The 11,719-nt window shown below is 38.1% G+C and overlaps 2 protein-coding genes and 1 pseudogene across 4 annotated transcripts; all 3 read right to left on the bottom strand.

The window, feature by feature from the left end:
- Positions 1 to 127: 127 nt before the first annotated feature.
- LOC148767157 (uncharacterized) lies at positions 128 to 1,664 on the bottom strand (annotated as a pseudogene).
- Positions 1,665 to 4,512: 2,848 nt separating this feature from the next.
- LOC105960931 (uncharacterized) lies at positions 4,513 to 6,313 on the bottom strand. 3 transcript variants are annotated; one of them, XM_088825495.1, is made up of 3 exons: positions 6,136 to 6,313; positions 5,375 to 5,836; positions 4,513 to 5,129 (listed from the first exon to the last, which is right to left on the bottom strand). In XM_088825495.1, the coding sequence occupies exons 1-3, from the start codon at positions 6,175 to 6,177 to the stop codon at positions 4,656 to 4,658; spliced, it is 978 nt and encodes a 325-aa protein (XP_088681621.1). In that variant the 5' UTR covers positions 6,178 to 6,313; the 3' UTR covers positions 4,513 to 4,655. The 3 variants fall into 3 exon arrangements, with proteins under 3 accessions (XP_088681621.1, XP_012840598.2, XP_088681622.1); XM_012985144.2 differs by having other exon boundaries at positions 4,513 to 5,126; XM_088825496.1 differs by having other exon boundaries at positions 5,375 to 5,833.
- Positions 6,314 to 8,941: 2,628 nt separating this feature from the next.
- LOC148767156 (protein FAR-RED ELONGATED HYPOCOTYL 3-like) lies at positions 8,942 to 10,436 on the bottom strand. The gene is made up of 2 exons (XM_088825976.1): positions 9,577 to 10,436; positions 8,942 to 9,491 (listed from the first exon to the last, which is right to left on the bottom strand). Exons 1-2 carry the CDS (start codon positions 10,434 to 10,436, stop codon positions 8,942 to 8,944), a joined length of 1,410 nt encoding a protein of 469 aa, XP_088682102.1.
- Positions 10,437 to 11,719: the final 1,283 nt, after the last annotated feature.

The raw sequence follows: 11,719 nt of genomic DNA, 5'->3' as shown, positions 1-11,719 counted from the left end.
TCTCAAAATTACCTCCACTAGTCGAATAAATTCGCGATTCTTTCTCGCCGTCATTTTCCAACCGATCTTCATCTTCTTCATCATCTTCTTCTTCGTCATCTTTAGAAGATGCTCCAATTTCTTCAACTTAATGACTAAAATCTTCATCTTCGGCATCAACCGAACTATCCCTATCATTGATTTCGTTGCAATAATCTTCAAGAATCGACTCACGGGCTTTCCTCAATACCCTGCAAACCTTCCCATTCTCCGCAAAGCTCACATTTTTCTTAACTTTCTGGTGGACCCCACCATGCTGCTTCAGCAACCCCGCGCGATTTCTTGTAATAAATTCGCTGCTAAGTTCTTCAATGACTTTGCCTTGCTCTTCTTCTTCTTCTTCTTCTTCTTCTTCTTCTTCTTCTTCTTCTTCTTCTTCTTCTTCTTTTTTCTTCTTCTTCTTCTTCTTCTTCTTCTTCTTCTTCTTCTTCTTCTTCTTCTTCTTTCTTCTTCTTCTTCTTCTTCTTCATCGAGCTCCTCGGCTAGTTTATCGATTCTTGAAACCAGAGCCTTCAGTTTCTCCATTTGAACTCTTTTTCGTCCTCCGTGTTTCACATCGTCCGTTTTTCTTACACTATCGGAAACAATAGATTTCACATTCACCCCTCTCGAGAGTGGAAGCCCCCTCCTTTGTACATAAACCCCATCGATAAAATCGAAGAATCTATTGAAACCTCTACTTACATAAGTTTTACCATTTCTAATCATCGGATCTCCACCCTACAAAATCATGATCACAATTACATTAACCTCGTACGATAACAAACACTATAAAGTAAAAAAATGCAGATGTTTTTAATGGTTTTCAGACACAACAAAATTATACCTATTACACTTCTCAAATAATTTTCTCAAAACAATCTCAAAAGTTTCTCCCTCCTTCAGACATGATGTGACTGCTACAGTAAAATGATTTGACTGCTACAGTAAAAAATATCTTCACTAAAAAACAAATAAATATCACTTCATCTTTCAATTTTTTTCTTCTAAAATATTTTTTTCTAACACTTTTAAACATGATGTGACTGCTACAGTGTATTTTGTCTCCTTCCAAAACATAAACAAACATTAAATCAAAATAAGTTCCAAAACGCTTCCAAACATTGCCAAAGACTCTCTCTTTTTTTTTTTTTTTTCTTTTTTACTTTTTACCTTAATGGTGTCGAGTTTCCATGGCTTTATGATATACAACGTCGTAATTGAAAAGGGGTTTCTCAAAAATAGAGGATTTGAGAATCCCGAGTGTTGACTTGATGGAAGCTAGGTCTTTGAGGTGGCGGAGGGTTGCCGATTTGCGGAGAAGGAAGGATCTGAAATGGGTCTGAATGGTGGGAGCGGCGGCGTCGCGGAGGGAATGGGCGGAGGAGCGACGACCGAGGGCTGCGATGCGGCGGAGGAGGGAGGAGACGGCGGGGTAGGTTTGAATTTCTTCTTGGAAATAGTGGTTTTGGTAGACGTTCGTTGTACTGAGGTGGGGTTGGGAGGTGGCATATGGGCGCTGGATAGGGGTGGGGCTGATGGGGAGGGTGGTGGTGGAGGTGGGTGTCAGGTGGATGGGTGTGGAGGTAAGGAGTGTAACAGTGGCAGTGACAGGTGGCGGCGGGGTGGTGGTGTTGAGCGGCCATTGACGTTCTGGTCAGAATCTTTGTAGATCATTTTATTTGGGGTCATTAGCAATAAACCCCTCATATAGTTAATAAATGGCGATATGTCCACCCCTTAAATCTTTCTTTGTGATAAACCCCTAGAAACTGTATTCCCAATTCTACCCTTATATCAATTAGCATAATTTCTCCCAATTATTCATTTTTTCTCTCTTTCCATAATAATAATTTAATTCCTAAAAATATGTTTCCAAATTCTTAAAAAATGCTACCAAATTAAAAAAAAATGATTTTTATTTTTTATGTTTTATTTTTTATTTTTTATTATTTTCGGATTTTATTTAGTCATTTTGTATTTATTTTTTATTTTTTAATTTTTTTAATATTTTTTTAATAAAATTTTTTTTAACTTCTTTTTTTAACAAAAAAATGATTTTTTTTTGGACAGTTTACAACGCCGAATATTACTATAGTTGAATATGACTATTTGTGACTATATCAATTGTAGTCATATTCTTTCTTTATATTGCACTTTTTTACATTTTTAGCTTCAAAATTCCGATTATATAGTGTTATACAGTCATGTTTACCAAATTATATAAAACAACTAAGATTTCCTATTGTTTAGGGAAACAATACAATCAACATTCACACAAAAAATCACAATTTGAATCTTGTTATTTCAAGTCAACTTGAAACGAGAAGATAGAACATATTCGAATATGACTACAATCATATTCAACAATAGTCACATTCAAATATGACTACAGTCATATTCGAAAAAAATACATAAATATGACTATAGTCATGTTGCTGCTACTGTACAGATCTGAAATTGTATTTTCAGATCTGGAGGAAAAAAAAGAGAGAGAGAGAGAGAGAGAGAGAGAGAGAGAGAGAGAGAGAGAGAGAGAGAGAGAGAGAGAGAGAGAGAGAGAGAGAGAGAGAGATCGAAAGTATATAAATAAAGGGAGAAAATTAACGAAAAAAATGGAGGGGGGTACGCTTCAATTCATCTAACTAAATACATAAATATGACTATAGTCATATTCGAATATGACTATAGTCATGTTGTTGCTACTGTACAGATCAGAAATTGTATTTTCAGATCTGGAGGAAAAAAAAAAAAAAAGAGAGAGAAATCGAAAGTACATAAATAAAGGGAGAAAATTAACGAAAAAGATGGAGGGGGAGTACGCTTCAATTCATCTAACTAAATACATAAATATGACTATAGTCGTATTCGAATATGACTATAGTCATGTTGCTGCTACTGTACATATTTCCAGATTTGTACAAAAAAACAAAAAAAACACAGAGAGAGAGATAGAGAGAGAGAGGGAGAGAGAGAAATCGAAAAATACATAAATAAAGGTAGAAAATTAACGAAAGAGAGTGAGGGGGAGTCAACGACAACGGCGATGGCGGTGGTGGTGAACGAAGATAGAGTGAGAGAGGCGGCGACGGTGGTGGTGGTGGGCAGATCTGAAGAAAAAAAAAAAAAAAAAACTGAGAAATCGAGAAAGATAACGAAAAAGAGAGAAGGAGCCTTACGTGGAAACGAAGGAGGCGGCGGTGGCCCAAGCGACCACGGTGGTGGTGAAATGTAAATCAATGTGTAGACGATGGTGGTGTAAAGAGAGAAATCGAGAGAGAGAACGACCACGAGAGAAAGAGATTATTTATGTGGAGAAGAAGGAGGAAGCGGCGGTGGCGGCGGACGATGAGCGGCGGTGGCGGCGCGGCGGCGGCAACGGCGGTGGATGAAGCTTGAAATTTTAGGAGTGTTTTGAGGGTTTAGGTGGAGAGGTGGAGAAGAAGATGAAAGTGGTAGGTGAGCAAATAATTAGGGTTATAGTAGTTGATGGTAGGTTTGTCTTCTCACACTAGTCTAGGGGGGTCTCACTAATTAAAAATGAAATTTGGGTGTAGGGAAAAGTCTTTCTAAGTCAATTGGGTTTAGTTCAAAATATTTTCCATTTGAAGGGTGTATTGCAAATTTCCCCTTTTATTTATTGGGTAAATTACAAACACCCCCCTGAGGTATGGTCGAATTACAAAAACACCCCTCTTGTTTGGATAATTACAGCCACCCCCTCAACTCCTCAAATTTAGTGGAATCTTCGAGATTATATGGAATATTATCACTTTTGTACCCGTTTTATCCCATTCAAACTCTATATTATGAAGCAAGATGATCATAATATGTGATTTTTAGCTTGTATATATCAGTTTGTGGTGCATCAAAAACTGTATTTTTTACACAAAATGAGTACAAACTAGAGCACATTTCACGGAATTTAGATGACTATGTTGAATTTGGCACCATAAAGGTGGAGGTCTAAGAAAAAATTATAGTTGAGGGGGTAGATGTAATTATCCAAACAAGAGGGGGTTTTTTGTAATTTGACCATACCTCAGGGGGTGTTTGTAATTTACCCTTTATTTATTTAAATTTTACCAACTGAGATTAGATATAACACTTGACACGTCATTTTACCTTTAACCTTATTGTAAATTACCATCTTTCACTGTCCAAATTCGTAATTTGTCAGAGGTGTACATATAATTAATACGTAATTAAATAATAAATTCATATAAATAATTAAAAATAAATAAATTACTTGTAATTTATTTTATTTTATTACAATTTAAAAAAATAAAAAAAATAAAAAACTAAACAAAAAAAAAATTACTCATTTCAAAATGGAATCGACATTTACACCCCCTAATTGGGGTTGATCTGATTTTTTTTTTTTTCCAGTAATGAAGGGACCCCAAGCCAACCAACCACGTAGGTACACTGTGTAATTAGGGGCTGATCTGTATCTTGATACACAATGCATAACTGGTTAAATGGAAAATACACTTTGACAATAATTATTTTATAATCATTAGAATAAATATTCTTTTATTACTAATGTTCACAGTGCATGCATGCGTAAAATTAAAGTGTGAATCACATTATAATAACGAACGAAATCATAGAATGCATAATATATCCAATAAAAACTAGGCGGAGGCAGAGCCGGAAGGTGGTGGTGGTGTTGTGGGGTCCGCCGGAGGAGGAGGAGGGAAGATCTGCCAACCGAGAGGAACACTTTGCCAGGTGGGGGGCATGAGCTTGATATCTTTAAGACAGGTCTTCCACCCTGGCGTAACAACACTCCATAACAATGGTAGCATCCTCCAGCCATGTGGCATAGATTCATTGGACATAATGATCTTTGGTGTAGGGAGGACCACATTCGCAGGTGGATGCTTAATAACAGGGACACGCGGTACCTTAACACGAGAAACCGGAGGCGGGTTGGTCCCATCGGCCGGAGGTGGTGGTGCAGCGCTCCAACCGGGAGGAATTGCCCTATACCCTCGTTCAACGCGTACCCAATCCGGAGGATAGGCCTTAAAGCACGGCCGCATCACACTGTACTCTTTTGGAACTGCCAGACAACGCGGTCGTGGCGGCGTTTCAGCCTCTTCTTCCTGCTTGTAAGCAACCAACCAAGTCATTACTACTACTACTACTCAAAAGTAAGATATATATATATATACACACACACACACACACACAACATGAACCATCTGCATTAGTACCAGAGAGAAATTAGGGTGTGAGATAAATAGGTCATATCTTATGCTTCTGATATTAGCTAGCTATTAGAGATCTCAACTAAAATACACTACCCTCGGCCATTACACATAATTGATAGGAAAGGGATACATACGACCTTTACGGTAGTAGTAGGGGGGAAGAGCTGCCAGTTGCGGGGAACGGCTTGCCAGGTGAGGGGCATGATCTCAGCGCTACGTGGACAAGGAGTCCAACCGGGTAGAAGGATATTCCAAAAGGGTGGACAAAATTTCCAGCCCGGTGGAATAAGTTCACCTAGCTTAAGGATTTTGGCTTCAGCAAGGACAGTATCCTCTGGCATAACATAAAAAGGAACTGGCACTTCAACATGGGAAACCGGGATCCCTTCCGTCGGAGGTGCAGCCGTCCACCCTGGCGGAATCGGCCTACAGTCTGAAGCCACGGGTATCCACCCGGGAGGACAACCCTTATACTTCAGCGGCACCGTATCGTACTCTTTTCGAATTATATGAAAACAACGTCCCCGTGTTCCACCACTAGCCTCAGCCTCAGCCTCAGCCTCAGCCTCGGGTTCAGGTTCGGGTTCGGGTTCGCTCTGCTAAACAAAACAAACATACATTTCCAGTTATGATTTCTAATCATGTTTTCAATGAAGATCAAGTCATATATATATATATATATATATATACCCACCCACACATAACAATTCAAGGGTTGAATCTAGCTAGGGTCGGTAATCGCACGAATCGAATCCAACAGGGAATTTTCGGAATCCGATTCCGATTTCTGAATCCCAAAAATTTTGGAACCCTAAAAGCTGTTCCGATTGTTGGAAAATTAGAAAACTGATCAAAAGCTTGCAAAAAAAAAAATTGTAATTTGGGGAAGGAATGTTACCATTAGCGTAATCTTCATTGCTTCTTTTACAGTGAGAGCCATGGCAGAGCGAGAATTGTGTTGGGAAGTTTGTGGGTGAAGGGTGCCGCGGCGGCGCGTGGGGAATACGGGAATGGGCACCTGGGGCTTTATTTTATTGAAAGGAATTCATGAAATTACACTTTAGTCCTTGCAGTTATAGCTTTTTGAGATAAATCCATTTCAGTATTAAATAATAAAAAATAATAAATTATCACTATTTTACCCCTAACCTAAAGGTAACGTCTATTTTATGATTGGAAATAAAAAAAATTAAAAAAGATTTGTAATATCTTTTCCTATTATATCGCAATTAATTACGAACAACGCCGGCTTCTCCCCTGCAATCATTCGTCAAGAAATCCTCATCGCAGCGGAAATATCTCCATTCTCCGCAGCCGATCCGCCTCAACATCTGCATCCGCCGCTCCTCCTCCCCGCCGCTGCCGGCCGCCACATCCGCGGCGAATTTCATCGTGCCTAATCATTGGGATGCCGACACCGTAATCTTTGTTGCTAACGGTAATTATATAATTATTAATTACTCAATTTAGTTAAACTAATTATATTGATAATATAATTATATGTATGTGGTGCAGGAAGGGGAACACTGAGCTTAATGAGAAAAGAAAGGAGAGAGAGCTTCAATATAAAACAAGGTGACATATTCAGAATCAATGCTGGAACGACGGCGTATTTGATCAACAGGGACTCTAACCAGCCTCGAGATCGATGCCCACTTGTTCCCAAACTCGGCATGCCCCTTGAGAATAGTCTCGTCCTCCTCCGCCGTGAACGGGCGGTGCTTCACCTCCGATGAGAGCTGATTGCACCACCGCAGCCCACAGGACTCCCCCGATCTCCCCGGAATCGACCGGCATATCAACGACCAATTCCTAGCGCCGTGCCGCTCAACCAATTTCTTCAACAACTCGTCCTCCTCCGTACTCCACGGCCCCTTGATCCTGTCGCGAACTTCCTCCGCCGCCATTGATCAATCAACACACACACAAGCCGGTAAATCCCTAATCGAAAAAAATCTGAATATTTTATTCGAGCAATTATATAGATACAGAGTCCTTCTATATGTACTAGGGGTTAGATTATAGGGATTATATGTCAAAAGCCCCTCATTACACAAGGCTTTTTGGTTCAAGTTCTTGGGCAACCGAAGTGATGCCGAATTTGTTTGTATACATTTGGTAATAGTGGTTTTGGATGAACATTTGTTAATAGTGGTTTTGGATGAACATATACTGGATTACACTCATGTAACAGTGGATTACACTAATTTAATAGTGGATTAAGTTATTTTTAATGTGGATTATGCTTATTTTATAGTAAATTTTACTTCAATTCTATAGTGGTTTTCGATAAATTTATGCTTATTTTATATTAATTTGTACTTTTAACTTCATAGTGGTTTTTGATAAATTTAGTGGTTTTCATGCTATATTGTTGGTATACAGAGTGGTTTTGATGTTTATATAGCTGTGTTATATAGAGTGATTTTCATGTTTATATGAGTGGTTTTTATTTAAAAAAAAACTGGAAAGAAAAAAAAAGAACCATTTTTAAATAAAATTGAAATTAAGAAAAAAGAAAAACCATGAAAAAACGAAAATAAAAATAAAGTCATTTTTAAATTAAAATAAAAAGCATGAAAAATATAAATAAGAAAAATAATTTAAAATAAAAAACCAAAAATAAAAAAAAAATAAAAAATAAAATAATTACAAAATTTTCTTTTAAATCGAAATAAAGAAAATCATTAAACAAAATAAAGAAGAAAAGAAAAAAAAACTGAATTACCGTGATAAGGGAAATAATTTTTGGAGAAGATTTAAGTGTAGATTATGGGTATAATTTTTTTAAATTAAATAATTACACTAATTAATAGTTAGTGGGGGTATATATGGTTTTTCAGGCCCATTGGATTTATCTCAAATATCATTTATAAATAAATGATTTATCAAGAATTAAAATCCCAATGAAGGGTGTTTGGCATATTGCCCCTTATTATTATTACCGGAAATCGAAAGTTCCATTGTTTTCACAATACTGGAGAACCTCGATAAATTAATAACCTCGATTAAATAATAGTTTCTCATAATTCCGGCTCGGTGAAAATGTGTTAAATTATTAACACGATAATTTAATAATTCGCTAAATTAATAGAATTTCCCTGATTTCGACTGTATTAATTTATAGATATTTAACTGTATATTTATAATAATGGACCGTTAGTTCCGATTATCGGGGCTCGATGTCTGACCTAACAACCCTACCTTAATCTTCGGTAGCCACGTATTCGGATTCATTTTGGTGTTTATGAAACTGCCCGCCGTTTCAAATAAACATGCATAAATAATTAAAGAAAATGCACTTTACGGTTTAACTATTGCTATTTACCGTTCAAAGCAAAAAACAGTTTATCTCTCTAAAACCCCTAAAATTCGAAAATCTCTCCAAAACCACCCCATTCCAAAATTTTCAGATTTTTTTTTTCGAAAAACATCGAATTCAACCAATTTCAGGGCTTGGGCTTCGATTTTTTCAGGTAATTTCAACACCTACATGTGTTATATGCAATGGGTAACTCGATTTTGCAACCAATTTCATGTTTAAAAGCCCTACAAATCGATTTGTAGGGCTTTTAAAATTTTCGAACATAATGCACGAACGCCCAAGTCGGGCGCCGGCTGCCTGAACGGACGCATGCCCTGACCGATCCCTCTGTGTAGAGTTCGTCTGCGGTCTACCTCTCGGGCAGTCTAGTACTCGTGGCTCATTCATTTCCATAGCCCCGGGATGCTCGTTCAAAAATGACATCTGTCACGTCCGTGATCTCAATTTCTGACCGCTCACGCAAATCATTCATTAACCCTTCTAGCCTGCCAATAGCCTGTGACCTGTGGTCGGGAACAGAACCAACACTTTCATGTAGGGAATCCCCGAATCCCGAAATAAATGTCTTCCAAAAAATGTGGACATCCTCTGCATAAAACACACCACGTCGTGCATTCATCTTTGCACGAATTTCATGTCTGCATGGGAGTCCAAGACATTTCCTCATATAACAGACGCAACCGTCTATGTCTTCATCCTTCTCATCGTCCAACATCTGCAGAGCATTATGTGTTACAATTCCACTGGACAATATTTTAAATACGGGCACGTTGATCGTCTGGGCCCGAATCCTCTTTGATTTTGCAAAATCGGCTAGTATTTCGTTAAATTGATCTTTCATCTGTGAGTGATACTGTGCCCAAAATGTGTCGAAGCCACCCGTGGACGATTCCAACCATCTCTTCAATGCTCTATGGTTGCTCTCCACCCTAATATGTTTAGAATATGCTATGTTTCAATAAACAACATGACAGTAAGTTAAGTATATATATTTAACCACTTATAAATAAATACCTGCTTGTCGATGTATTACCCAAATGGAAAATTAGATCCGTCCATGCTTTTACAAATTTCTCTTTGTATACGAGCCAAGTGTCTTGGAGATACTCAATCAAATCTGGATAATTCGCGTACTCGTCCATCAAAGCTGTGTAATTCCTGGCGAAATCTTCTTCACACACTGATTTTACCAAAGTTTGCCACGTACCAAGTACAAAAGCCGTGCCACGACGCCTACTATTGCCGAGACATCTTGAAGCACGACGCCCCACATTCATGTTAATGTGCCAAAGACATAAGAGATGAGGTACGGTCGGAAATACATTCTCTAGCGCCTTTATGAGCCCTAACTCTCGATCCGTCACGATGGCACTAGGTAGAGTCTGAGGGGGGAAAAGTCTCTTCAGCTTTTGCAACACCCATGTGTAATGGTCTTCATTTTCATGGCGCAAAAATGCGACTGCAACAGTAATTTTTTTCCCGACAGGAGTAACACCAACAATCTCCAACAAAGGCAATTTGTACTGATTGGTTTTGTAAGTACTGTCAAGTAGTAATACGTACGGAAACTTACTTAACAATTCGACAGATTGAGGGTGAGCCCACATCAAATCAGTAACTGCATGTGTTGTTTCATCAGTACGGAACCACTTGTAATAGTTATGCTCCTCAAGCAACCCAATCAAATGTTGCATCACTGTACGGTCACCCCTAGATAGTCTTTTCAATTTCGCCTTCTCATTGTATATTTGTTTCGAATAAGCATCGAGACCCAAACCATTTTGTCTCAAGTTAGCCAAAATCTTCTTGGGCGGCACATGACTTTGTGACAGATCACTAATGATCTTCGCCTCCTCCTGAGACAATGCACTCATCCCATGCCCGGACTTGTATATCGGAACATGATTATGCTTCCCGTATATTACTCTGACCTCTCATCTATCATCCCATCGTAGCTCTCCGACAATTTGAAAACCACAGTCTATTTTTTTGCTACCGGTCCTTCTCGGGCGCGCGTCTGGGTTAGTTGATGGACATTCTCGTTTTCCCCCGTATAGGTCACAAGTCAAAAAAATCTTTTTTTTAGGACTGCTTCTTTTTACTATTTTCACAAAAGACCTCTTGCAACGAACCTCACCCAAACCACTACCTCATCCTTCGAGTCAAACAACTGAGTAGTGGTAAAATAATCGGTATGATCAACTTCAATTGTAGACGTATCGTCCTGAAAAAAACGTAAAAAAATTGATTTAAACAAAAAAAAAAAAAGGGTTTAAAACCCAAAAGCCCAACTCGGGCGCCCGACGGTGCAGTGCACGCCCATGTTGGGCGTGCAGTTGGCCTACAAACGCCCATAATGGGCGTGTAACAGCCAACTGCACGCCCAACATGGGCGTGCACTGCACTGTCGGGCGCCCGAGATGGGCTTTTGAATGTTTAGCCCATTTTTTTCGATCGAAAAGACGGAATTTTTACCTCGCTGTGTCCGCTATCCAGATCTTCATCCGATGAACTCATTTATGTTCGTATATCACACCAATAAGAATGATTTGTGAAGAAATCTTCTTGAGAGCGATTTTTTTTAGAGAGAGAGAGAGTCTTTGAACGGTAAATAGCAATTTTCAAACGGTAAAAAGCAAATCCCATAATTAAACGTCATAGCTCAAATATATCATTTTTTTATTGATTAAAGTTGAATTAAAATCGTTAAATTAATTTCATTTTTTTGTATGTTGTTGTTTTTAAATTTATTTAGTTGAATATGGTATGGTTAATATTTATGGGCGAATGACAAATAGGTCCATGACCAGGGACTTAAATGCACATAAGTCCAGATAAAAAACAGGCTTGCAATATACCCATCTTATGTCTTTTGTTTACAATACCCTCCATGATATAAATTTTATCAATTCCATCCATTATACTCTCTAACTTCAACAATATTATACATTGACCCCGGATTTGAACAAATATATCACATTAACCCTCATTTTCATAAAAACAAAAATTCAGAAAATGTTTTTTTTTCCGGCATGATTTTTTTTTTTTCTGAATTTTTTTTTCTGACCGGTCTCCGTCGTTGACCTTTTTTTTTGAAACTTTTTTTGTCTCTCTAAATTATTGTGTTAACTTTTTTTTTTTTTTTTTTTTTGGTTTT

This window comes from Erythranthe guttata, chromosome 11 (genome assembly GCF_056151865.1).
Source record: "Erythranthe guttata isolate IM_541 chromosome 11, IM_541, whole genome shotgun sequence".
Classification (NCBI taxonomy): domain Eukaryota; kingdom Viridiplantae; phylum Streptophyta; class Magnoliopsida; order Lamiales; family Phrymaceae; genus Erythranthe; species Erythranthe guttata.
This window is presented reverse-complemented; position numbering and strand designations above follow the sequence as displayed.

What these genes read in the sequence shown, in the direction of transcription:
- LOC105960931 (XM_088825495.1), bottom strand. Translation starts at nt 6,177, where the DNA reads ATGGCTCTCACTGTAAAAGAAGCAATGAAGATTACGCTAATG. An exon ending in CAATGAAGATTACGCTAATG is followed by an intron (nt 5,837 to 6,135) that starts GTAACATTCCTT and finishes TGTTTTGTTTAG; the next exon opens with CAGAGCGAACCCGAACCCGA. An exon ending in CCCCTACTACTACCGTAAAG is followed by an intron (nt 5,130 to 5,374) that starts GTCGTATGTATC and finishes GCTTACAAGCAG; the next exon opens with GAAGAAGAGGCTGAAACGCC.
- LOC148767156 (XM_088825976.1), bottom strand. Translation starts at nt 10,436, where the DNA reads ATGAGTGCATTGTCTCAGGAGGAGGCGAAGATCATTAGTGATCTGTCA. An exon ending in GGTAATACATCGACAAGCAG is followed by an intron (nt 9,492 to 9,576) that starts GTATTTATTTAT and finishes TAAACATATTAG; the next exon opens with GGTGGAGAGCAACCATAGAG.